The sequence below is a fragment of the Cyclopterus lumpus genome, chromosome 13 (assembly GCF_009769545.1).
Source record: "Cyclopterus lumpus isolate fCycLum1 chromosome 13, fCycLum1.pri, whole genome shotgun sequence".
Lineage (NCBI taxonomy): Eukaryota > Metazoa > Chordata > Actinopteri > Perciformes > Cyclopteridae > Cyclopterus > Cyclopterus lumpus.
Window position 1 is genome coordinate 4,717,008 of NC_046978.1, and position 27,901 is coordinate 4,744,908.

General features: G+C 44.2%; 1 protein-coding gene across 1 annotated transcript; it reads right to left on the minus strand.

Moving 5' to 3' along the window:
- Positions 1-1,327: 1,327 nt before the first annotated feature.
- npas1 (neuronal PAS domain protein 1) lies at positions 1,328-23,914 on the minus strand. Its single transcript, XM_034548726.1, has 11 exons — positions 23,820-23,914; positions 22,099-22,337; positions 13,335-13,402; positions 11,294-11,383; positions 5,389-5,563; positions 5,132-5,244; positions 4,620-4,816; positions 4,418-4,524; positions 4,069-4,216; positions 2,504-2,617; positions 1,328-2,417 (listed from the first exon to the last, which is right to left on the minus strand). Exons 1-11 carry the CDS (start codon positions 23,912-23,914, stop codon positions 1,328-1,330), a joined length of 2,436 nt encoding a protein of 811 aa, XP_034404617.1.
- Between the last annotated feature and the right edge of the window lie 3,987 nt (positions 23,915-27,901).

Here is a 27,901-nt window from a genome sequence, read left to right on the forward strand (position 1 = left end):
TCTGCTTTTTTAAATGACCATATATATATATATATATATATATATATATATATATATATATATATATATATATATATATATATCCCCTCCACTCCACTGTGGTCAGGTTATGATATTAGTGACCACTCTTGCATTGTTTTCTGTTTTAACAGCATCTCACAGTAAGTGTTAAGTGATGAAGTGCTTTGAGTTCACACCAGAACAAATTTCAGTAAGTGCAGTAAGACACTTGCGTCAAGCACCATTTCCCCTCCTAAAAACATTTTCAGAAATATATTTCTTTAGAGAATAATAAAAAGATATTTGGATGACATTGTACATCCAATAAAACAATGTTATTGTGTCTGTCTAGACTCAATCTTCACATCCTCCAATCTGTTTTATCTGGTGAGAAAAAAAATCTATACAAACCGTAAAAACAAAAATATGGCTTTCATACACAAACACTAAACTGCAGCATCATACAGAATATACTATAATTAATACTCAGTTAAAGAAATTGCTCTCCTATGATCAAACAACAGAAATATAGCGTCCTGTCAGCATTGCATGTTTTCCCATGTGTATGTATATATATATATATATATATATATATATATATATATATATATATATATATATATATAATGGAATGGGACTACATTATTCATATTTTTGTCCCAACAGTGTGCTTTAAGTATGGCTGACTGATGAAGATGTTTTTATCATTATGAATTTTGAATCTCAATACAAAAACACCGGAGAGCTTTCTCCATCTTTTTTTAGGGAAACCCTATCATCATATTCTCACCTGCATCCCAGTGTGAGAAATTATTTGTATAATACTGCAATAATAAAAATGTATATTCCAAAGTCGCTTCAATTCCTACAGACAAGTGTCCATCTCGCTCTACGGGCTTTAGGGTTAATTGGGTTAATTGGAGTGACAGTGAGGAGGATGTGAGCTGAGGGTCTTTATGGTTTTGTCTCTATGTACAATATGGCTTCTCTGAGAGGAAGAGACACAGAAATCAACACAGTCGTCTAGAGAAAGACACAGAGCAGAGTTCATTACTGTTGTACACACGGAAAGTCTTGAGGGACAACCAGTCAAAAGTTTCCATGTCCCGTTTTCTTTGAGATTCACTGTCACTTGTCTACGATGGGCAGACACAACAATTCCCTATGGCAGCAACTTGTCACATATTTAAAATCACAGTTATTCAACTCATTGTCCAATTAGTATTGTCCTTAGAGGCTTAATGTCCTGCCACTCCTGTCTCTCCTGCCCTTTTCAATGTCTCTTATTCTGATCTGTCACTCTGCTTGATCTTCTCCTCTCAGAGTCTTAGTCCTCCTCGGAGCCCGCAGCCCCCCTCAGTCCGTTCATACAGAAGGGAAGGCCGGAGGAGAAAGGGCTGTCAGACGGGGAGAAACCACTGAAGGGTGGCAAGCCGGCCAACCGCTGTAGGTGGGGAAAGAAGGCTGGCGGGGGTCCCTTGTGGTGGTCCGAGCGTAGCTGCAGGCCATCGCTGTGTTCAATGCCGTGGTGGTGAGAGGGGGGCAGCTCAGGTGGAGCGTAGCGGATAGTGCTGGGAGCGTAGAGGCTCTGAGGACCCTGCGGGCCGAGGGCAAGGGGGTGGAAGAGGACCCGCCCCGCTGCACCGCCTGCTGCCAGTCTCTGGAGCAGCTCAAAGTCAGGAGTGCTACATGCACCACCACTGCTCCGAGTGACCAACCCCGACACAGCCCTGTCGTCGCGAGGCAGTGGAGAGGACACAGACATGGCTGGAGAAAGAGCAGGGGAAGGGGGAGTGAACAGCCCTTTGGGGGGGGCCTCACTGCTGGAAGAAGAGTCAGGGATCGGGGTAGTGGGGCTGTCGCCGTTGAGGCTGCTGGAGGGTGTGTGTGCATGGGAGGGTTGAGGCTGAGTGGTGTGTGTGCGGGAGTTGGAGGTCTGTGTGTGTGGCCCCCAACGCCCCCCGGTGGTCAAGGCTTCATGTTCAGTCTTGATGCTGGGGCTTCCAGGCAGGGGAGACGGGGTCACTACGCTTTTCAGTTGCTGGATCACAGCCCGGCCGTTGTGCACCCTGCTCCCACTCTCCCCTCGGGTGTCTCCTCCCCTACTCTGTTTACCTGCTCCACTGTCTTCCTCTTTCAGTCGGTCACTGTTTCCCCCCTGGTCCCACTCTGTCTCCTCCTCCTCCTCCCCCTCGCTTTCGCTCGCCAGGTCAGAAGAGGCCGATACACTCTCCTCTGCGTGACGGAGCTCCTCCAGTCTGCGACGGGTTTCGGGAGGAGCACCCTCGGGGTCGGACCTCAGCAGGCGCTTCCTCCTGTCCTCTGATTGGATGGCAGCGGGGGTAAATTTATCTCTGCCTTTAGTGTCGGGGTCACTCTTCCCCACCGAGCTCTTTGCTGGTTGCGAACCTGTGGAGGAAGGATGATAAAAAGAGGCACAGGAATGTGTTTATGTGTGTCAGTGGGCATCACGGGAAGGTACTAATGTGTGTGTAGCATCCTACCTCGAGCCTGGGGGGAACTGTCGGTGGGAGACGAGCTGACTCGAAGTCGCTCTGCTCTCACATTCTCCGGTAGCTGCAGTATATCCAGAGGAGTGTCGGGCAACTCTGTTCGACTGGATGGATGGATGATATATTAGAAGTAGAGATAGATAGATAGATATACAAACAAACATATGAAAATGGAAAAGGAGAAAGGGAGGGAGAAAAGGTCCACGTAAACTCAAATGATCCTCCACCACTTAAAAGCCACTTACAGCAACAACAAAACACCACTGCTGTGCTGATTTGAGTGAATACTTAGAGATGGAAACAACATACTGTATAATTTGCCTAATAACAACCTCCAATAGCCAAACTGCCCCTTGTAACCTCCACCTAGCACATCAACCCAATTCTCCAAACAACAGTCCTTATCACACAATACACAAGCACCGCCACACAAACGGACGCATAGACAGAGACCGTCCTTCAAGACACACACACAGAAACACACACACACACACACACACACACACACACACACACACACACACACACAAGGCCCCACACAGCAGCCCGCCTATACACAGCTTAGCTCAGACAAGGAGGAGGCTGTTGGAGAAGTTAATGAGCTCTTGTAATTACAGCACTAATTAAATAAAACACCATTCAGCCCCAAAATTCTGACATCCATTTGCTGTAATTATATAGCTTCAGTCCAATTAGCATTGAAATTCAGCCTACTCCTCTTGTTTTTGTCTCTGCCGTTGTGCACACATTTTTATTATGTAGATGCGTGTGTGCAATGTGTGCATGTATCTTCCAAATCTGTGTTTGCGTCAGCGTCTGGGTGAATATGTGTGTGTGTGTGTGTATACAAGAGGGAAATAAGGGAAAAGGATATTTCGTCAAGGTTACTGCAGTTGTGCCTGTTGAGTGAATAAATAAAGCCATAAAACAAAAATACTACTAATTTGAACAGAAACAAAGATGCAGAGTCTTGAAATGTCCTTAATCAGAGCCTCCTTCTAAGATCATGCTGCCAATTCATAGTAATGACAGTAAATAGTGAGTAAGTAATATTAAATTGCTGTTTACTGACAGCTGGACAGCATTACAAACAATGCAGAGTAATGACTTTTACTTCAAATTATTTTAACAAAACTCTACAAAAATAAAGAAATGAAGAATATACTGACAAAAAAGAAAGTGATCATCAAAACAATATGCAGTCAGAAAGCTAAATCTCAGCTGAATTATCCACAAAAAAAGTGTTTTCTATAATAGACAAAAACATTAACTAAAAGTAAATTCATCAACTATAATCTGTTTTTAGAGAAAAACTCATCTTCATCTATAAAACATAAAATTAATTTGTCATTTTATAACTGAATATTTCGTTGTCATCTTGAATATTTATATACAAATGTCAATTAGCTGGTGATGTGCTTTGATGATTTTGTTTGGAGTGAGTATCCTCAGTGTTTGCAAATGTTGGAGGGAGTGAAACTCTTAAACGATTAATCCGCCTTCAGCGACCAGTTCATATCAGCGGTCCTGGAGCACCGCCTGTGGTGGTACTGACCTCAGGACGTAGTTGACCCAGATGACGTTGCGTTCGTGGGGGGCTTTGTGGTTGATGGAGACGGTGGCACTGGACTGGATCCACAGGTAGCCTCCTCTCCTCTGGAGCCAACGGTAGTAACCCGTCACCACCTGGCCTTTCCTTAGCACTGAAAAGAGGTGGAAAGAAAGAATGTAAAACAGGACACGGGAGAGAAGAAGCAAGTTATTGATTTGGCAGTTCATGATGATGGCAGCAGAGGGCGCCTGTCACAACAGGACAATGAGATTTCAACAGTTTAGACACTGTGCAGCATAAGGGGGATGGGGATGAATTACATATACTACACATGCATATCGATGTGACTCACAGTCCTCATGGCTGTGCCGGAGGTTTTCCAGGTCTTCTACATGGATGAAGTGGTAACAGGTGTGTCCCACCACCTCCGCAGGGGTCAGATCCATATACTCTGAGATCCTGTAAAGTCATGCAACAAAAACACAAATTCATATTCATTTGTATGTATTCAATGTCCACGCCGCTAAACTTCAACACACGGGCAAACCCCTTACCTGTTCTCACAATATGTGACCTGTAGGTCCATGTTCACTCGGCAGACAAACATTTGGCTCTCCATGCGGACTTCATTAAGTGAGGAGGGCGGGAGGGTGTGAGCCAGTGAAACCAAACCTATCGGTCGACGCACTGAGCGTGCAGAGCCCGGCACAAGTGCAGGGCGGCAGCGGATTCGTCCCGTTACATGGATTACCTGACAAACAGAAGACACCCGTATTTACTCGTTTCACAGAAGGACATCTTTGCTAGACTTCATACGATCCAGGATGTAGAAAATAGCTTTACAAAGTGCTATCCCCAGCTAAAGAATGCAGCAGTCCAGTGTAAAAATAGGGTCACAACCATAAAACACACTGAAAACGACCAACTTGACAGTGCTATGAAACATTAGCTGTGTAAAACAATAGGACACGACTCTTCTTGTTATTTGACCATCCCAAGAACAATCAGATGAATTGGAATAATACAAGGTATGTTTTCAAATGATGATAAATTATTTTCTCTGTACCTTGTAACCAGAAGACTTGACATGCAAGCCTCTTTTGGTGAGCGTGGACTTCATGCGGATGAAGTAGCCGCGGTCGGGAGGATCATCAGCAGGAGAATGAGGACTAGATGGAGCTGTTGAGGGCGAGAGAAGACGTGAAACACATACCCATCCTACAGGATTTGTCATTAATTCAATCATTTTTGTTTTTTGTCGTTTTTTGACGTATATTGAGTTTTTCTTATATAGCTTTGGTGATTGAAAAGTATAATCAGTACCGGGTTCAGGAGTCCCAGCCAGGGATGAGGTGGATGCGGAGCTGGAAGCGCTTTCGGGGCCCGTATGGCAGCCGGCCTCGGCCCTCAGATGCGGCCTGATTCCCAGCCGCTCGGCCATCTCCACGTGGTCCGCCGGGTGGATGTAATCAAACACACTGCTGCCGGTCAGCTCCACCTGAAGAGAAACACATACACTGATCAAAAACTGAAGCTTAGAGCACAAATGCCTGCACATGAGCGCCCCCCCCCCCCCCCCCCCCCCCCCCCCCCCCCCCCACACACACACACACACACACACAGGAGAAAATCAATATATGTTATGGCAGGAAAATGAAAGCACTGCTCTGGGTTACAACTCAACAAGGAGTAGCAGTTGTACAACATTCCCACGCACACACACATGCACATACATTTAAGTCCAGTCTCAGAGGACTAAGTGACTACAGCATTACACAAATAAAACCAGGGGAGATAAAAAATCAATTGTATTTGCTGATTAAAAACAGGTGAACTCCAAGTATCTCCAAAGGTCACATTACTATTCCTCTTATTCCCTGTGTCCCTTCCTGCTCCTTCATTTAGTTACAGTCTATCCCGGCAGGCATGAAGAGCAACGCAAATAGCTCATACAGCTCTATATGATCCTATCATCATAATGCATCACAGTGACATCTCTAATCATTTAAAGGTAATAATGGGGCTGCTCTTGCATGGCATCCATAAAAGCAGCACAATCGGAGCAGGCGTGATTCCATCTGAAGCCGAATACATGATTGTGTGTGTGTGTGTGGGTGTGTGTGTGTGTGTGTGTGTGTGTGTGTGTGTGTGTGTGTGTGTGTGTAAGTGTGAGAGAAAAGGTAATGGGGGAGAGAGAGTATGCATGCTTACACACATGCATGTAGTTTCTATTACATCTGTGAATGTGTGTGCGTGCCAATACCATTCCATCTGATAAAGCCGCGGCTGCAGCAGCCTCACACCCTTGTCTGTAGGACACAGCCATTTATTACCGGATTAGAGCCATTTACTGCAGGCTTTATGGGAGCTTCAGCAGGCCCTCAAGGACATCACAGCCGTGGGAGAGGAAGGAGTGGGAACAGGGAAGGTGGGAGCAGAGGAATGAGGTGGACGATGAGTGAACGGAGAGGGGTGTAGATGGAGGAAACCCCAATGACTGAGGGAGGATACGCAAAGGATTGAGGTTCTTAGCCCCAGACTTGCAGGGCTTAATCTCTTGAGGGATGTCCTGTTTTTTGGAAATTTGCCACCAAACATATAATTAAATACTAGATTTGATAGGCACCATATGGAGTGATTTCCCCACTTACTCGGAAATAAAAAAATGTAACTACAAGACTTTAATGCAAAAACGTTTTGACATATGTATAAGCCCAAATTTATATCCGATTATTTCTTCTTTATTTGATGGAGATAGCATTACAGAAATGTATGAAGTCAAGTGTGATTTCGACCCAAAACAGTGGAGTTGCAGCCAGACAGCTAAGCATTAATCTGAAACTCTAAAACTCTGTAAAGTCGAGATAAGCTACGGATTCAAGTGATCATATAATTATTGTTGTAAAAATAATGTCTAGTTAATTAATAATAAAGGCCACTATGTGTTTTCAGGTTCGGTCATATTAACATTTAATTCATATTTATTTTTTCTTGATCCTGATGTTGAAGGAGCAAGGTTTCTTTTTGTTCTTTCTGTTTGCTGATGAGCAGATGATAGGGATTTGAGTTGATTGCTGCCTCTAAAAGAAATGCCTTTTCTGTTTCACACAGCCAAAGAAAACCTTGTAGATTGAATCGTTGCTTTGATCAAAAAAGAAGAAGAAGCTAAATAAACTATTTATTTGGAACCTCACAGTCTGCAGACCTCCTTTGTGCTCTACAGCTAAGTCTTTTTGTCTTGCACCTGAGTATCTTTGCCTGGATGTGCGCACTAAAAAATATCCTGTGTATTAAAGGAATTCAATGGAAAGCTTCACAACACCCTCTCCGAGTATTTCTTCTTTCTGAACCCTCTTCTTTTCACTTTGCAGATATAACGTCAGAAATGTAATTAGGTGCTGGATTTTTCTGCCGCATTCCTTTTGATTCTGACATCAAAACTGATTCATTCATTAATGTTTAAAGATGAAGAGTTTATATCTATACGTATTTAGAGGCTGGACGGGGTTTGGTTATTAAAACTCTGGATCAACCATGCTTTAAGCATAGTTATTGCAGATTATAGGAAGATATGTCTCTCTGTCTGTGATTAAGGTGTCTGTGTTTTATGAATAGCGATTCCACTGCGAAAGGACTAAATTTACCTCGGCTCAGAACACTGGACCAGCCATCTGAAAGAGACACAATCCCCTGGCCCTGTGGTATTGGAAAACAAGGTAGAGAGACAAACAGGTCCTTATGGGCTTTAACGGGTTTAAGTCCTATCCGAATAATATCACTCCATCACAGGCAGGAGGGAGGGAGGGATTGAAAAAAAAAATCAGACAGAAATGAGAAGATGAGAAAGAGACGTAGAGCGATTGAGAGGATGAGTCAGGCTCAGACATAAAAACAGGTATAGAATGTGGCGCGAAGGGAAGACGTGAGGAGAGACCGAGATCATTCAAATCTCTCAGTGTGTGTGTGTGTGTGTGCGTGTAGGTGTGTGTGTGTGTGTGTGTGTGTTTGTGCGTATGCAAGCCCACGGCGCGCCTCTGTTTCCCTGCGTATGTGACCAGACTGACGTTTTTTGTGTCTCCACGCGTCATTGTGTGTCATTGTTTGTGTGAGTAGTTGTCTGTCAGTGCACCTGCGCGAACCTGCTTGTGTGTGCGCAGAGTGCAGACATGCACGTGCATGTATATATGGCAGTGTGGTGGGGATGAAGGGGGAGGAGGAGGGCAGCAAGCAGGGGAAGGAGAGACATGATATAAATAATAGCAGGGGGCTTTAATATGTATGAGGCATCCGGGCAGTGGTCCACAACACACTCTCAGCCCTCAGCCCTCACTGACTGATGGGAGAGGAGAGAGGGAGGGAGGGAGGGAGGGTTAGAGAGGGGGGAGGGGGAGTGGGGGCTGCATACTAACCATTCCCAGATCAATTCTCTCCTCCCTTAATCCACCATCCTTCCTCCCTTCTCTTTACCCCATTTATCCCTTTTCTTTCTTCTCCCAGCCCCTGCTCTTACTTCTCCATCCTTTTCATCTCCCTGCAATTCTTCATCTGCTCCGGCCTTTGTCTCCTCTTCTTCAACGCCATCTATCCATCTCTTTCCTCCTCTACCTCCTTCACTCCCCCTCCCTTCTTCTGCTTTGTGGCATTCCCAGGTTTTATCCCTGGTGTGCGTCTGGCCTGGAGACCCGGTGAGAAGAAAAATGATACCTGCAGGCACCAGGGGAGTGGGCGGCGGGCTGTGCCCTTGGTCAAGGTGCCTGACCTGGGCTAAGCCGGCTAAGCAACCCCCCTGTCAGGGGAGAAGCCCAGGGTGTAAGCCAGGGCACAGGGGTCAGACAGGGGGGGACAGGAGACGGCAGGGCAGGGGCGGTCCACAGGGGCGACATGCCCTCTAAAACAAACCACCAGTTACACTTTTTCACTCAGAACATCATTTGTTTGTCTGTCCTTCCTCTCTCCCCTGTGCCCGCCTCCACTCGCCAACAATGTGTTTTTGTCCTCTCCCTCCCTCCCACCTTTCCTTTCTCTCTTTTTGTATATTTTTTTCTTTCTCGTCTTAGGTGTCTATAAACACCTAAGACTCCCTCTCCCTCTAACTCATCTCAACTTCTATCTGCCTGTCTCTCTTTCTCATCATAACTCTCCCTGCAGCCCCGCCCACTCTCATCTTTTCAGGAAGGTAAACGTGGCATTGTATGTTCAAGGTTTTGAACGTAATCTTCGATCATAAATAATTTCATTAGAATGCTGATGGTTCAGGCCCTGTTTGAGTAGATGTGATGGGTTAGGCCATCTGCTCAGCTGATAAGAACAGCTCTGTTTTATTAGCATCTCCACCAAAGCCTCGGCTCTTGTTTATCTAGGCAATCCCAAGGCGAATTTCATTCCTTCTGCACATTTAAACTCTATTTACACACTCAGACTCTCTCTCCCTCTTTACTACTGTCTCTCATTCTCACCCTTATTCCACTCCTTTGTTTTCCTTCTCTCTCGTAATTGTCTGTCTGGCTCTCTATGTTTCTCTCTGTATCTTCCTTTTTTGTTCTGTAGTTCTGTAGTTCCACCACATTATCTTCCTTTTGCATTTGTCTTTGCAAAGTGAAGACCCAACAAACTACATGGCAGGTGCACACAAACAACTCTCGTCCTGGTCGCTCCATTCAAAAAGGATGTGCTAGTATTCTTTTTCAAGTATGTCATATACAATACAAACTAGCATGCCCATATCTACATTAAACAAGTTTATATCGTCTCCATACTGGCTGTGAAGAGATCTCTTCCTAATGTGACTCATTCTAATACGCAGCCGATGGATGATAGTGCCGAAGCTGATGTGCCCCTCCTAAAAAGTGAGGTGACAAACATTGTATACAGAGATGACAAAAGCTGTGACTGGTCAGCTTGTGTATTCTCCTCCAAGTGTATTATCCCTGTGCAGATATTTGATAATGAATACAACATTAACAACATTTGCCCTCGATGGACTGGCGGCCTGTCCAGGGTGTCCCCTGCCTTCGCCCTATGTCAGCTGGGATAGGCTCCAGCGCCCCCGCGACCCTAATGAGGATAAGCGGTATTGAAAATGGATGGATGGATGGATGGATGGATCTTGTTTTACTCCATGGGGTGGCAGTACCCAGTGACATTAGTATGGTTACAGTTGCGACAGAGCTTACTCCCGACCCCACTCCAAGTTACATTTACAACGACCAACTTATTTGGAAAAGGAAATGAAGGCGAATGCTGAAATCAGTTATGCCGTATACATCTAAATGTACAGGTATCCATGGCGGGACTCCAGTTAAGCCCTGGTGTAAAATATACATTTAGCTTAAGATATCTGCCGTCTTCAGAATACCGTCTGCATTCGGAAGTTGAAAATAAAAAAGTCAGACTAATTAAGTGAATATTCACTTGGTCCTTGCGGAAACAAAACTACATGCAGCCAGCAGGAAGTATAAGAGATAGAGTAGAAACACTTCCTTCTTTTAATGTAAATGAGGGCAAACCTTCACAGCGCATTTCCACATAACAAAAACCCCACATCTTCTTCCATTATTGAAGCACTAACTTCCCTCTTTCTCACCCTCTCTCTTGCTGTACCGATTCTTCTTACTTCGAAACATCTCTCTCTTATCAACCCTCTCCTCCATTCCTCCCCCTCTCTTTCTCTCTCCGGCTGTCTCTATCTATCTTCCCATCCCCCTTGGTGTTTTTCCCCCTCCCTACAATCAATGTGGCTTTTAAGATGCCTATCGATTTGTTCCCCTAGACAGGCCCAGCGCGCTGGGGCGACACTTTGATTGCTGGGCCAGTAATTACTGTTATTATTTATGCATCTGGGCAAAATGGCAGGACTTAACATTCACAGTACAAGAGGCCACAGGCAATCAACAGAGGTGAGCACCTGGAGAGGGAGACAAGGCGGTAGAGAGAGGTAGACAGAGAGTAGCATTGCCCCCATGAGAGTTGCACTCCAGAGATGAGCGCAAAGAGTGCAGTCAAAGATATTCACACTCACACACACGCAAACACACGCAAATACACGCAAACACACACACGCACACACACACACACACACACTCCAGGGAGGGGGATATGAAAGCGTAAGCAGAAGATAGGCACATGTGTGCAAATGTGCTTGTATACAAAGGATTATTCCAGTGTGTGTACGTGTGTGTACGTGTGTGTGCGTGTGTGTACGTGTGTGTGCGCAATGAGGTCGTCTTACCTGTGAGAGTCCCAGGTAGATAGAAACTGTCTCTGAGATGTAGAGGAAACGTCCCTCCTGACTGACCACGAACACAAAGCCATCCAGAGACTGTGCATAAAAAATCACACATCACACCCACCGACACACACACACACACACATGAAGGCAAACAGAAACAAGACAGACAAATTAGAGCAATTAGTGTGTATCGAACAAATTACAATGAGCTAGAGAACAAACAACCCGTCACCCCTCGGCCTCTTCTCTCAATTTACAAACACACACACACACAAACACACACACACACACACACACACGCACACACACAGACATGAAACAACAGCCATGGATGCGAGCTGCAGCTCCACACAACAGCTGTCGACAAGGCCTGCATAACTAAACACACAGAAAGCAGCACAAAGACAAAAGTACACACAGACACACACACAGTCAGACATTTAGACAAGAACACACAGAAACATACATGAACAAATAGAGCAAAGAGACACGATAAACTGAGCTTATAGACCGGAGCTGTTTCGATCAACTGTAATAAACTCAGAGTCAGAGCATCATCCTGTTGGGCCACACACACACAGACACATACACAGACACAGACACACACACACACACACACACACACACACACACACACACACACACACGTAAACACCCGCCCAGACACCGGTACAGACCGAGACACAGATAGAACTAGAGTCATTATAGCCTGCAGTGATTCTAATGAGAAGTGAAAGGTATACAGCCAAGCCATTAGAGAGGACTGCTTCAGAGAATAATATTAATCGTCATAACAAGCATCCAGGAGTGAGCCGACAAAGCCTCAGCCTCACACACACACAGACCAGGGCCACTTTGCTCTAGAAGAATGATTGCTATTTTGGCGGGCCGGTGCTTAAAGTGGCAGTGGTAATTTATGCAACTGACACATCCAGTATGCAAATGTATGGCCGGGGTGTGGGGCGTCGTGTGTCGCGTCGAGGAGAAACCAGCCGCCTGAATGTCGGAGAACTAAAGTGCAATTATCAGGCTATTACGGCGGGAGGGCGGCTGGGAGGAAAGAATCATACAGTTTTTCTGGAGCGTTAATTTGATTTCTATCAGCGCCGTTCCCAAAGCCTCCCGTCCTTTTTAAAATGCCAGAGGAGAGCAGACATATTTGTTTTACCACAACTGTCTCAATTATCAGCTTCTATTCTTTTCGTCTCTGTCGACCTGTTACAACTCCTACCCGTTTCCTGCTCTGCAAATGTATTTGTTCAATTCAAAGTCCTTTACATAAGACATAAGGCATTAATTGTAGTTTGCTCTGGTTGCTCCCCGAGCCATCTCTCCTATCTCAGCCCCCTACACCTGCAGTGTTACCGTCTTCCCTCTTCCTCTTCCTCTTTGTCTCTACATCCTGCACTTTGTCATCCCTGCAGCCCTCCTGCCCCAGAACCCCCCTCCGGCTCCATTCATCTGTCAATGCAAACGGAGGCATTCTTTGGCAGCCAACGATATCGCCCGAGCCTCTGAGGTTTATGAGATGTGTGGGTGTCCATGTGTGTGCATGGGAGGGCGCGCCATAGGAGTTTGCTTGGAAATGTATGTCTTGAGAGACTGAGGTAAGAAGACTTGAGCTACAAACTGTGATTGCACACCGCACCTACAAACTGTAGCACAACGCAGTCATTTGTGAGACAGATGTGCTTCTCTGTCAAGGAAAATACTTCCAAATCAAACTGACCCTGTGATCCATTCTGAAAAACAAAGGTTTGCCTACATAAACATTAGAGCATCGCTGTCCAAAGAAAGCCATAATTGATGAACAGAGAGATTATCTGTTGATTAAAAGATAAATAAACCATTTGTCTGACCATTTTCACAAAGGTCAAAATGGGGCAATTTGACGGAGTTTGCACAGGATGGTGAAGACAGAATATTCTCACATATCCATTACAGTGAAAACATCGCAAATACATCATGTAAACACATGTAGTTACACATTATAATAATCATTACAGAAGACGAAGGAGGGTGTATGTGCTGTGGTCTTTACCTGCAGGAGGTGCGCCCCTAGGTGCTGCTCAAACATGTCAGTGGCTAGAGAATTAGATGATCGTCTTACTGCAGAGAGAAAGTAGACAAACACACATCAGACACTGACTGACACAAACATGTACTTGACACTACATGTTCAAAAGAGAGTGATCATAAGAACGTGTCATTGTGAAGGGACTGTTTTAAGGTTCCTGGTCACTCAGATACACATTTTAGTTTTCCACCTTATTAAGTACAGATTTGAGACAGTATCTGTCAAACTACCACATACTGCACTGCAGAGACAATAAATAGTTCAACGAGTTTAAAGACTTGTTTGATTTGTTTGTATCCCTCCATAAAAATGAAAGAAAGATCACAGCATGAAAAGAGATGTATAATGTGGGGCTTGTTTTCTCAAAAACACAAAACGTCCAAGAAGAGCTGAGTATTGTAACTCTGTGAACATCTACAGAGACGTGAAGGAATCAGGAAGGTGATATTAATGAACTTGGCAGGTACTCCACTCTCTGCTTGGGTTAATATAGATATAGAATATTAGTAATTATACAAAATTAGCTGTAAATATGACTTGTTCATCAGTGGGGGATTTGTAATAGTGTTGCATCTCAGTTAAGTATTTAAATCTGCACTGAAATGAAAAGCAAAACTTGATTGTCATGTCTAATGAACAGCAGAATCAACTGTCTAAAAAAACTGAGCATAAGGAGGGGGTGCAATGTGACGTAAACCACTCAATTGCCAGCAGACACGCAGAGAAACACACGCACACACACGTACACACACACACAAACACACGTACATACACAGTGTCTGCATCGCCACTCTTAATGCATCCCAAACACAAGCTATCAGAGCTGCTTCAGTGCCAAAGTGGTGCTGTTTACCAAGGCAATTACAATACAAATAGAGTTGGAGGTGTTTAGGTAGATGGGGGGGGGGGGGGGTGAAGATGGGTACGAGAGGAGCAGAGAGGGTACGGCAGGGAAAATGAGAAAACACGAAGGAAGGCGAGAGTGATCACTTTCTCCCAGGCACGAGGGGCAGCTGTGACGTGGAAGATTAATTTAGCAATCAGTCCTATTTACTGTTTTATGTCAAAAAGAGTGTGTGTGTGTGTGTGTGTGTGTGTGTGTGCGCGCACACATGAGCGAGTGTATGATTGCAAAAGCAGGGACCATACGTGGGGGTAATCTCACTCCCAACAGGGCTGCTTTTGAACACAATGTTCCTTATCCAGCAGAGACAAACTATGTATGTGTGTATGCGAAATGTGTGTACAAGAGCATATGAATGTGTGCATGTGTGTGCACAACTTTAAGGATCATCGGATATCTGTGTGCGTGTGTGTGTCTGTGTGCGTGTGTGTGTGTGTGTGTGTGTGTGTGTGTGTGTGTCTGTGTGTGTGTGTCGCTGCAAGGCTGAGGGAAATCAATACACGTTATGACAGGAAAATGAAAGCGCTGCTCTGGGTTACAACTGAACACAGAGGGAGGGTCGGAACGCACACGCATACACACACACACACACACACACATATATATAGATCGCACAGCTGCCTGCTTGTGATGTGGGTTCGGTGAATAGAGGATGGAGGCATTCCATTAGAGCTATAGACACACAAAAACACACATACACACACACTTCAGGAATACACACAGCAATGAATTCTCATGCACAGACTACACAGCGGCAACATGCCCTCCGATTAAAGAACACAAATACCCACGCACGCACACACAAACTCACACACACATAAATACAGAGTTGCCGGACAAAGCCACAGTGGCATTGTGAGATTGGGGTCCCCCTGTGTGACAGAGTGTGAATATAAATAAGGCAAGTCCATTCAGGGCTATGAAAGGGGGTCTGGTGCTGGGACCCTTCCAGTCACTGCCTGGAGGGGGATGGGGAGCCCATCTCGCTCTCCGCCTGCCTATCAGGCTCCCTTGTGGGGCTGCGGTGGAGCTGCAGCACTGGGGAGTCTAAAGGAAGCAACCCCCATCATGACCATATGAGAATGACTCAAAAAAGATACACACAGACACACAATGGGATGTTAGTTTGTGCATGCTTCACAAATGAAAAAAAAAAAAACACAAGACGTGTGTGTCTTGAGTTTCATGTCAGAGATTCCCGGAGGAGTGAAGGTGATGGCGGGCGATCAGTAGTGCTGAGTAGTGTCAGTGTGGCGAGGAAACACTGGATGTGACATGAGGCCAGGAGGGCTGACGGATGAGTCTACACACACTCTCACTCACACACACACATGCACACACAAATACACAGAGGACCATTTATTAAAGACTGCTAGGGTACAATAGGGCAGCCAGGAAACCAAAACACTGGACCTGGTGTGTGTGTGTGTGTGCGTGTGTGTGTTTGTGTGTGTGGACGCATGCACAAACGTGTGCACATGTAACGAGAGAGTCTCACAGCGGTGTTCGTATCTCACCCTGAGAACAAAGATCCTTCTGTAGTGGTCTTTGAACCCCTACTTCTATACATGGGTGTGTGTGTGAGGGCCTTGCATGATTCAGTTTGTTCCTCAAATATGATACATTATTTCAAATTTTGTCTAAATATAAACTCATTAAAGTGTGTGAAATCATCGTTCAAAATCAATTGAAGGAAAATCATTTAATTTCTGTAGTTTTGGCCTTCATTTCTTTCTGGAATAATAACGTTTTCCTCACAAAGTTAACTCAAGAGTTCTGGAGACTGAACAAGAAACACGAGCAGTCAGATGATCAGACAATTATCTAAATAACCCCTTTTTTTAAATTAACACTGCAAATTAATCCACCCAAAATGTGGGTAATGATAACCCCAAATGTAGCCGACTTATTTGGAAGACCACCAATAAATTTATTACCAAAACTGTTGCATCAAAATGTACGTCCTGCTTCAAATTTGGCCTCCCACTCTTATCGTATAGCTATAAGAGCAGCAGTAATCTCACCAAAATACGTTGGGTGTGTCTGAAAGTGTTGAATGCATGTCCCTTCTCATAAACGATGTGCAAAGACATTGCTAACATCCATGTTTGCTAGCTTGCAGATTTCTTTATTGCTACCTTGGTAAAAAAAATCTTGCATCTAATAGTCATGGGAGAAAATTGCAAAAATGACCCCCACTACCCGCTGGGCTCTGAAAAGACCACTCACTGTACAAACAGAGGATTTTGGAGGCAATACTGGAAAGCTAATGTCTTTTTTTTCAGCAGCTAAACTAGATTACAGTTGCAAATTTTTGCCTATCAGTTTCCTATCAGACCTATGTTGAGCAAAACCGAGTGTGTATACCTACATTCATTAGAAAGTGGCAGTACTCAAAGAAAGTACTTTGCACCGGTGACTACTGGGCAGCATTGTTACCAACAAGTATCATCACCACCAGGAGGATCGTGCAATCGGCTGCTTGTTTGCATGTATCTGTCTATCTGTGAGTGAGTGAGTGAGTGAGCGAGTGAGTGAGTGAATGAGTGAGTGAGTGTCCATGGCCTCGCTCGCATTCTGCTGCAGCAGACTGTATTTTGGGTGTCCAGTCATGGCTGCATGCTTGAAGACCTCTCGTGGTGGCAGTGACTCACATTTTCTCAAAACACCTTTTAATGTGTTATCCTGCCATTGACTTACTTTGAGTTAATATCAGCTAACGTATCTACAAGTACACACACCGCTGAGTACATCGTCGCCACTCAGTCGCTGATGCATTGGGAGAAAGCTTTGTGAATTTAAATGTTTTATTTTATTTTTGGCAAGATTGAATGAAATTGAAACAACGACTTTGAGCCGATTGCCTCCAGACATTGGAACTTATTTTGAGTTTGAATAAAGTGTCTTGTAACTCCTTACAGCCCCTTAGTGGCGAGACAGGAGGGGTTAACCATTTGTGGGCTGTATCCTTCAATAACACAATACAGATGTGGTCGATGCAGACATGCATTTGAGGCTTTCCATTTACTTTGGTTACTTCAATGTTATTATAGACAGAGTGGACAACACAAGAAAATAACACTCAAGTTGAAATGTATTGAAATTATCTTTTTAAATGATTTATGTGAATATACATTCATCTTTTGTACTTTTGCTCTGCCCATGCATGTGATTGTGCGAGTGTACCGACCTGGTGCAGACTCCCGGGGTCTTTGATCACTCCTTTCTGTCACACTCCTGTTTCATTAGCTTCCCAGGACTCTGCTGCAAGGTTTAATTTCATTGTGGGAATAGGAGCTAGAATGGGCCGGGCCACGATCGGACACGTTAATTATAGTCTGACTCGCAGGTCAATTCTCGGGGTCTTCCCAGCGCTCCACGAGAAGGAAAGATAGAAATTTAATTTGAATGATTTTCATTATACCTCTGTCTAATACATAATTTAGTCCCAGTTAAGTCCATGAGTAGTGGCCGCACACGCACAGGCACACACACCTAAACATCCCCCTACCTGCATGCATATAACCATATACTTGCATATCGTCCTTCTCTCCACCTGTGTGTCAACCTTTTAAACCAGGTTAGGATGCTACCATGGAAACCAAACAGATACGACGCAATTAACCCCTCTTTCTTTTGATGTAGCTCGCGCGCTCTCTCCCTCTCTCTCCTTATCCATCTTTGTCTCCCAAGTTCTGCTCTGATGCTATAGTTTCACCCTTTCAAAATAAGAGCCTGATCACCTGCCAAGTTGTTTACGACCATCCGAATGTGACGTTTTTCGGCTGTTCGACAGACAGAGAGAAAAAGAGTGACCCTAATCGCAGCGTCCCTCTCTGGCGCAATTATCTTCTCACTCTGACATCCATCCCTGCCTCCTTCTCTCTATCTCTCCTCTATCTCTACGTCGCTCCCTCACTCCTTTTGCGGTCGAACATAATTTGAGTGCAATTAACTTCCCTTAAAAGCACCGGCTGCTTTAAACGCCGTGAATTAGAGAAGAGGCAGATGCAGGGAGAACGTGAAGAGGTGGGGAGACAGAAGGGAGGCGAGGGAAAAAGAGGCAATGAAAGAAAGGAGACGAGAAAGAGAGGGAGCGAGTGGAGGTGCAATGAAAGTCAATGTCACCAACGTCGGGGAGGAGAGAGGTGTGTTTGACCTCACTAACAGAGACAGTAAAACACTTGAGCTGGCCCTGTTGCTGGCAGTGAATTGTCATTGTACTGTACCTTGTAAAACACTGAGGCGCTCTCCAGTAGCCATATTGCATCTAGGTTGAGTTGCTGATTTATGCAAGCGATATATATATAGGGTGTGTCAGTACACAGTGACATCACTGTTGGGCGTGGTCACAAGTGCAAAGAAGCACACTTCTGAATACACAAACCTCCAAGTTATTTGGAGAAGAAAACAAGGGCAAATGTTAAAATTATTACCGGAACTCACAACACTAACATCAATCACACTAGACTGATTCATGTTTGACCTACTGGACTTGGTGTAGTTGTGTGCATACTGTTTTTCCTGTCAAGTGAGATCTCTGCAATTTGTGTAGTAGGTACAATTGTATCACAACAAATAGAAGATAATGCTCTGGTTAAAATAAACCGGAATAATCCTTTAATGGGACATTTGAAAAACTGTACTCATTGCGCTGTGCAAATAGGTAAAGACACAAACACAGAGAAACACAGAAACACAAACATTGAACGGGAACGAATATCATGGGTCATTTTACTTTTCCTCCCTTCAGCCTTCCCTTTACGCTTGCTCCCTCCTTCCATAATCGGTCTCTCTCCTTTTTCTTTTCCCCCTCTCCTGCTCTCTCAATCTCTCTCTCGTTCTCTCTGTGAAGGTCATGCAATTGATTTTCCTCTGTCTATTCATTTTTCAAGACTGGCTTTGAAACGTGGGAAGCAGACAAAAGCCACATCAGCCCCTCCCCTTGCCTCCATCCCTCTCCTCGCCTCCACCTTCCTTCCCTCTCTGCTGGCCCTCGCCCGTCCAAAAACCCTCGGACAAGAGGGAAAGTAAAGGAATGCAACCCACCCACCCTTTACCCCCTCTCTCCTCACACTCCTCTCCTCTTTCTCTCTTTATTCCTTCTACATTCATCCCCTCCCCTCCTCTCTGTCCTCCTTTCCCTTTCAGCTGGATCTCTGACCACATTCCACTAACGGAATTAAAGTCATGCATCACACTTAAAACCCTGCCAATGCATTGTGGGTAGACTTGTTCAAACTGATGTCCAAATTACCATCGCATTTTCAGCCGTGGCCCCGCTGAGACTGTGTGACTTGCTTGTAAAAATCTTCAAACATTTAATAAAATACTCAAGATATCAGATCCTGACCTAGTGGAATGGTGAAGATAATTCAGACAGTAATACCGTTTAGCTGACATGCGATTCATTGTGTTTTTCAAGTGGTTGGCAATTTTCTCTGACCTTCGTGTTGCTGCTGCAGGATTCTTTATATTTACAGTTATGGTTCACATTTGTAGGAGAAGTCATAGTGGAAGCAGCATACCTGCATTTGTCTTTCTACCACGCCAGTTCATGCACAGGACAGCACGGCTACTTTTCTAAACAGGTATTTTCTATCAAGGCCAAACAAAAGCCTCGAACACCGAGGCAAAACAATTCACTACGGGCAGAGCTCAGTGAAGGCCACGACTGCTCGTAAGTGTGCATGGATATCGCTCAGACATTCAGATTGTGCAGTGCTGCATGGCTGGTTAGCTATCAATGGATCCCAATGGATTCACCCAGAATAATATTTCCGATACTGTGGCCAAAGACTGGGCTCGCCGTGTCAGTATTATAAAATATGAGCTCTCTGAGTGGGATACCTCTGTTCAGATTTACTTATGGCTGAGTATCAAACCTCAATAGTCAGTAAAACTAAAAATAGTATGTACTGGACATTTTAAATCATTAAGTATGCAAAATTAGGACCAGAAGCTCAATAAAATTCTGGTCCTAAGTCTCGGGTTGATGCTACCTACTATTTGAGTCCAGTAAGTGTCCTATATTTTCTGCAATTGGCATCTCAAAAGACATCTATGTGCCTTACTTGATCAATGTGCACATAATGATTCAGTAGAAAAACAAGTGGCAATGAATGCCAATACAACTTTTTCATGAAAGACATATGTGAGTAGGAAAAGCACTGGTGTAAATAATAACGTCCCATAATGCAGCAATAGCATCTTTCCTTTAGAGAATCCCTGTCTGGTATATGCATTGACTTTCAAACGCCACACCCCAATTCTTTCACACACTTCCTCGGGTATTGCACTGGCACCACTATTTATACCTGGCCCAACGTATTATACCATTAAGACCATTGTGTCTGATCTGGTATGTGTGGTCTATATTGTGATAAAGCAAGTCCCACTCAGTCACACAAAACATGCTATTAACACAACTGTTTTATGCTCACATTTCCTCAAATTAGAACCGACATGAACACACTCAGACGCACACACAAACACACACCTCTAATTGTACGGTAGCTGCATCATTTCCCCTCAGTAATAGTAGCAATTAGACAGGCTGTATAATTACACTGTCCTTGTTATAGAGTTAATTTCTGTAATTACAAATCACACAAATTGTTTCCTCCCTCTTTCTGTAACATCTATCTCACACAGATTCAAACTCACAGTAGCCTATGGAAATGATGATTATATGAACATGTATGTTTACTGGCCTCAGAATGAACATGTATTTGTGTCACACCCACACACACTGCACAAGTAGTTATGGTTGCCAATAGAGGACTGGATTTTTTTGTGTCGAGGGGGTGTCCGTGAGCTGGCAGCTTGGATTGGGCGGCTGAGGATTGCTTTTGATTGGAAGAGATATGTGAGATGGATGCATTAATTTCAGCATTGACAACACACATCGGCAGATTTATCTCTGCTGTGTAATATTTCTGATAAGCTTCCTTGATCTTTAGACCATATTTAATTTACCTTTGTAAATGCCATTGCATGCTGCCATTGTCAAAGTCCATGAAAAGTTTCAATCTTGAACACATTACAAACAATATTTCCGACAAGCAGGATTATTTCCGTAAACAGGATTTCAAAAAAGGAGTGCATGTCGCCTTTGCCCCAAGAGAAGTTTGAGCAGACAATAAAAGGCCTTGAATTATTTGGATTTTTACATTTTATACAATTATTCATTGAAATTGAATTACCCAACATGAAGGGCTGTTTTCAGGCCTCTCCAGATTCTCAGGGGGAGTAACGAGGACATGACCTCAATAACAGCAATAACTGTGTTTCCTACTGAATGGGTGTTCAGACCCGAATGCAAATCAAATCAAATTGAAGTGGTTTCCATACAATGCAAAGACAAGTCTGTGCAAGTAGTCCGGTGAAAACTTGCAGTGTATCCCAAGGCTTTATATGTATATTTCATAAACATACAGAGACAAGATGAAAAATTATACAGACTGGAGGGAGAAGCAGAGATGTTGGCAGTAAGAGGCTGAGCCGAACACAAACACGCAGGCTCACATTCAGACACGGTCAGCTAGCATACAGCTAGCATACAGCTGTTAAATTGTCTCTTTCAGGTGATAAAACACAAACAGTCCGGTGGTCAAAACTGTGCTGATGATGCAAGGCAAGAGTTTGCTTCATGTTCTGTCTGAACACACCTTTATAATAGTTTTAGGATATGATACATCCTCTCTTTGGTTTTGAAAAGGCAATAATACAAATATAATCAAAATCTATTTCATGACCATTAAACCAAAGCAGTTTGCTTTACGATATTTCTTGACTGTTCTCTTTCTTTTCCCTTTTTCTCACCTTTTCGGCAGTGGCTGTCTCCCTCCATCAGAGGGCTCCAGGGCGGGTCTCCCTGGCTGGCAAAGGTGCGCATGTGCAGGTAACTTATGGTCAGCCGGATGACTGAGGCCTTGTCCAGCTGGCTGGTGATGGCTCCGGGCAGAGGCAGCATCTTGGCCAACTCAAAGAACTCGAAATTCTCTTTCCCCCGCCGTGAACGAGCCGCATTGCGAGACTTCTCTTTACGCAGGTTCTGGAGACTGAGAGGTGAACAAGGGGAGAGTGTATTAATAGAAAACATAGATGAACACAGGAAGGAGAGAAAAAGTAGAGAAGGCCAGAGAAATAATTTGGATCAGCACTGTGGTGGGAGACTCAGGTAAGGGGTGTTAGATAATGGCCATTTACTGAACACCTGTTGGTTGATTCATGCTCTGTATTAATGACCTGAGCATCAATCGAGAAAAGTCATTTCATAAATGCAGTACATATAATGGTAATGGCTCCTGCAATTCAAGTAAAACAATCTCCCTTCTGACCCATCTCTTGCAGATTGGCCCGGTAATTATAAACAAATCCCATATTCTATCTGGCAGAGCAGAGTCCTAATAATGCCATTTGCTCCACAATCCATATGTGAACATACACACACAATCTCTCGCTGCGTATCTCTCACTTTTCCTCCCTTCCTCCTGCCAACCCCTTGCTCTCTCCCTCTCTCCCTCTCTCTCATCTGGTGCCGGGCTAGTGAGCTCAAGTCGTGATTGAGGGATCAATAGGAAAGGGAGGGGCAAAGTGAGAGAGGGGGGCCGGGGCTCAGGTAGCCTGTCTCTCTGATTGGGTATTGACTCTCCTCAATGGGGCCTGAGTGGTGGAATTATGTTGTCACTGCCACTTCACAATTTGTGTCGGTGCTGCACTGGAATAAAGTGTGTGTGTGTGTGTGTGTGTGTGTGTGTGTGTGTGTGTGTGTGTGTGTGTTTGTGTGTGTGTGTCTGTGAGAGAGAGACAGACACACACAGAGAGAGAGAGAGGGAGATAGAAGAGAAAGAAGAATCAGTCTTTCTCCCTTGTGTCTGTATTGTTGATTCTCATCATAAGAAAGATCACCAGTGGTGTGTGTGTGCATGTGTGAGCGAAAGAGAGAACGAAACAAAGAAAAGGGGTTTGCATTATGTGTGTACATATGCTTGAATCTTAATCAGCTGACTTAGTTGTTGTATTTCTCCCTGCTATTCTCAGACAAGTGAAAACAGTGTGCATTTCTGTGTGTTTCTATGTGTGTGTGTGTGTGTGTGTGTGTGTGTGTGTGTGTGGACTTATGCTGCCAGCCCTCTGTAACATCTCATTATTATACTGCCTCGACCCCAGCCACCGAGAACAATCAATACACACACATTGATTCTTCTTAGTTTTTATATCCGCCTTTAAATGACTGCCCATTAATAATTCCAGCCAAATTTACTTAATCTCCCACTAAGGGGAGGGGATTCACAGCTCTGACAGGATTGGCAGGTGAGCAACAATGCAGGTTATTTGTAGCACTGAAGAGATCAGACTTATGTCTTCTGGATTGTGTTTCATTGATAGGAAATTCTTCTTCAGGCTGTCAGTGTGTGCAAGGGTGTTAATGCATGGATTTCACCTTGCAGATATTAATTCATGGGCATGCACGCAGGCTTATACAGTATCAGCCTGTGTGTGTGTGTGTGTGTGTGTGTGTGTGTGTGTGTGTGTCTCACCAGGGAAGGGTGGGTGGCTTGGCCAGTAGTCCTTGTAGGAAATCCCACTCCACACTCACACACTTCCCTTCACTGACAAACGGCATGGTTGCCATTCTTCTCCCAATCACGTGCCGACGCCGCTGTTAACGAAGGCTCTGATTGGTTGAGGATGTGACAGACTCAGACCTGGAGATCCACAATAGAGGAGCAGCATAAAGAAAGGAAAGAGGAAAAAGAGTCAGTCAAGTAAGTCAGGGAAGTCCTAAATTCCTAAACGTTGACAAGGGACAGCACAATGGAACACGTTTTAGGGAGCCCTTGATTCTTTAATTAGCAAATGTTTCCATCACAATATATTGCATAAAGTATTATTCAACGAAATACATTTTAAGCTTGGAATGAGCACAAAGCCTCTTTTCAATAAAGAAAATTATGACAATATCTCCATTTGCAGTTTCCATTCAGCCCTTTTAATTTGAAAGAATACAATTTGCATTAAAATGCTCGGATGGAAACTCATTCTTACTTCATCTATCAGCGAGAGAGGGAAAGAAAAGAAAGAAAGAAAGAAGCTGGTGAGGTTGGGAGACAGAGCAATTAGGTACTGTATGTACTTTCTCACATAAAGGTCAGAGACTGTTCCCAAGGTAATAGACATAAGACAAAACACTGAGCCTCCTTTGAGGTCACAATTAAGCTGAAAAATCACAGATCAAATGTCTCCCCTCATCCCTGAGAGACTATTCAAACTTGTCTGAGACTGGAGTTTAAAGCAAACATCTCTGAAGATGAAGCACATGCTGTCCACTGCCTCCTCCTCCACATCTAATGCCGCCTTCTGCCAGTCTCCAACACTACCTCCCTGTCCTCAAACAGAGCGCCGCTCCTCACCCGTTTTTCTCCCCCGTTTTCCTCCCCTCCCTCCCCTCTGTGCTGTGTTGACATTTAAAGGGCTCGTGTGGCCCCGAGCACCGCGGTGTCATGCCCTTGGGCCTGAGATGCCCTCTCCCTCTCTCTTACTGCCTCTCACTCTCAAACTCTCTCTTTCTTTGGCCCGGCTGGGTCAGCACAATCAAGTCAGTAGAGCTTTGCCGGGTCAGTAGAAAATGGATTATGTCTCCAGTTTGAGCATGGCTATGCTGACCTTGGCTAAGAGGGGTCAACAGAAGCTGGACAGGTTTGGCTGATATCATTTCACAAATCGGGGCTAAAACAGCCAACATTAAATGTATTCATGAGAAATTCTTGGATCAATTTCAAAGGCAGCAGAGACCGTGAGGGATTCAACACTGACAAAATAGTTGAACGTGGGTCATTCACTTACCTTTAGTAGTTTTGGGTAGCGATAGTAAAGCTACAATGTGTGCTTTCTATTGCTAAATGGTCTGAGGGAAGTGATAGAAAGATTGGCCTCAAAGGAAACGGAAGAGTGGGGTATAGTGTGAACAGTTACCTGCAAATATTTCCTTCCGCCATGCAATGTTATATTAGAATGCATGCATTACTATTAAAAAGTGTACTGCAAGCTCAATGCTCACTAAACAATACATCTACAGCTATGCTAGCAGCTCTGTGAGGCTGACCTCAATGCTAATATGCTCACAATAACAATGCTAACATGCTAAGCAGAGGAGACAACTTGGCCTGGGCGATATATAATGTAAAATCTGGATCACAATAAAGTCATAGATAAATAGAATTTGTTTGCAAAGATAACCCAGCACATGATTAATAACAATACTAATTCAAGTTTCTAGACTGTTAGACTGAACTGTCATTATGTGGTTGGATATCTTTGGTTGTTGGTAACTCTTTAAAGTTGGATTACCTGGGATTCAGAAAATTGACTTTAAAACTGTTCTTAAAAAAGAAAGAAACTTTATTAATCTGGTTAATATTGCAGGCCCAGATTAAACCATTTACGAGGGACCTTATATTCACATAATTTCTTTGTCCACGGCTCGTGTGTATGTCTAGGCTTCATTAATCTGTAGGAAACCTATATCTCGTCCTCTCAAGCGTCCGCCAACAACATTGACAGTCCTCTCTTCAGAGTGTCTGGTGAAGAGAAGTCCGGGTCGAAGAGAGGGCAGCTCACCTCTATCTAACAACTTCACCTTTGTCACCTTCTCTATCTGACCTGGATAAATGGACTTCCTGCCACATTAGGCTGCATACAGTAGGACGGAGGGATCAAAAGGAGACACAGGCAGGAAACCATTAACTCTTACATTTTCCCTGCCCAAAACACACGTGCACAGCCTTTTTTCCATCCCATACCTGGATGTTTATCTCTTAATTGACCCTATCTGTGCTTATCTAATCTCTTCCTCCATCTTTCTGTCTCAAACTATCGCTCCATCTCTCTGCGCGTCGTTCTCTATCTGGGCAGACACAGGGGCGTAATGGACAGGGACCTCCACAGTAATTATTCAATCAACCTCATAACCTTGTCTCAGGTTGGGCGGCCCATTAATGCACTCACCCAAATGGACCCCACCACTTTGACTGCTAATGCTCAGGCTAGCTAGCAGCACAACGAGCTGAATGTCAGCAGTGTCATCTAGACAGAGTGTGAAACAATTCGCTCAATAGAGCTGAGTCGACATATTCTGTGATGGCACAGTGGGAAATATATCGAAAAGGAAAGTGTGACTTCTGAGATGGTAAACATGTACTGCGCCCACAGCTGTGCAGATCAACTTGTATCAAGTGTGACCGCAGGTGTTCGCAATATGTTGCTGCAGTGCTACATATTCATAAGCGTGGTGTATATGTGTGGGTGTGTGTTTCACACCCCGACCATATAGAGCCATGCTCTCTTGGCACGGTCTCAACAGCAACAGAGTGGAGGGCACTGCGGCGAGCTTTCACAGCCGCTGTTTGCCGTGCGTTTTTCTCTGGCTGTTTGCTTGGCGCCCGCTCTGTTTATTTTCAGCAGGGACGTTTAATTAGGGCCTCCAGCTGTCAGAGGTTCGTTAGCGTGCCCCTCCTCTCCCAGAGCCGCCCATCTCCGTAGGGAGTCAGGGGCATCAGGCAAATGAACACATTTAAGTCAAACAGCACGCAGACAATAGCCCCACTGCCAAGCCACCAGCTCCCCGCGGTCGAGATATGGTTGTTTTATGCCTCATCTGCCCAAACCCTGGGGCCTCATACAGAGGCTGGTCAAGACTGAGAATGTGGAGGCAGAGGAGCTCTCATAGCCCACTGGAGACGACGGGTACACTGCGATCATGTAAAGGTGAAGAGCGGGACCAACACTGTAGAACTGAGAGAAAGACAGAATAGTTCCAGTTATGGGGATTTTGATCATTCTTGATAAATTATTCAAATTAGATTACTAAAAAAGAATCTAAGAACCTAATTTTAGGAAAGTCATTCACAAATCTATTTTCCTTTCAGTTAAGAAAGTGAAAAAATTGTATATATGTATCCTTACTTAATTAATAATAATAATAATAATAAATTAATTTTTGCTAATTTCCTCTCCTGTTCATCTTAACTATTGCCACCAATCAAACATACTTGATACTTGCGACACATACATGCCATGCAGGAGCCTTCTCTTGAGACCTGGATACATTCCACAGAATGACCTTGTCACCATTTGCATTGCGCCTTTAAGCTGTGCTCACAAATCATAATTGTGTCATTGTGAAACAGGACCCTGGTTTGGTTCTGGCATGTAAGAGAATATGAAAAAAGCTGGCATTAGTTTCCGACTCACATAAAAACTGTGTATCGTAAGCATTCTGATAATTCTTCTGTGTAAACAGAAATCATAGTGATAACAGTTTTCAGACAGCTCTCTTTTCTTCTTCCATCCACCACCTGTCTTTCCTCTATCTAAAGGTAAAAGTGGAGCACACATACAACAGCGATGTAAGATGTTGCTGTGAATAATATTTGATCAAACAGAGAACGTTCAATAACATGGAAGATGTAGAAAACATGGTTGGAAATAACATGAACAGAATATTTGATGTAGCTAGTTTTCTATCTTGCCTTTCATGTTGTTGAGTAGTTGTAAATGAGTGTCTGGAGTGTCCGGGGAGATGAAGTTTGGTATTCTGGTTGGAGGGTTGAAAACTACTTAT

What these genes read in the sequence shown, in the direction of transcription:
- npas1 (XM_034548726.1), bottom strand. Translation starts at nt 23,914, where the DNA reads ATGGCAACCATGCCGTTTGTCAGTGAAGGGAAGTGTGTGAGTGTGGAG. An exon ending in TAGGGGCGCACCTCCTGCAG is followed by an intron (nt 11,384 to 13,334) that starts GTAAAGACCACA and finishes TTTTATGCACAG; the next exon opens with TCTCTGGATGGCTTTGTGTT. An exon ending in AGTTCCCCCCAGGCTCGAGG is followed by an intron (nt 2,418 to 2,503) that starts TAGGATGCTACA and finishes TTATCATCCTTC; the next exon opens with CTCCACAGGTTCGCAACCAG.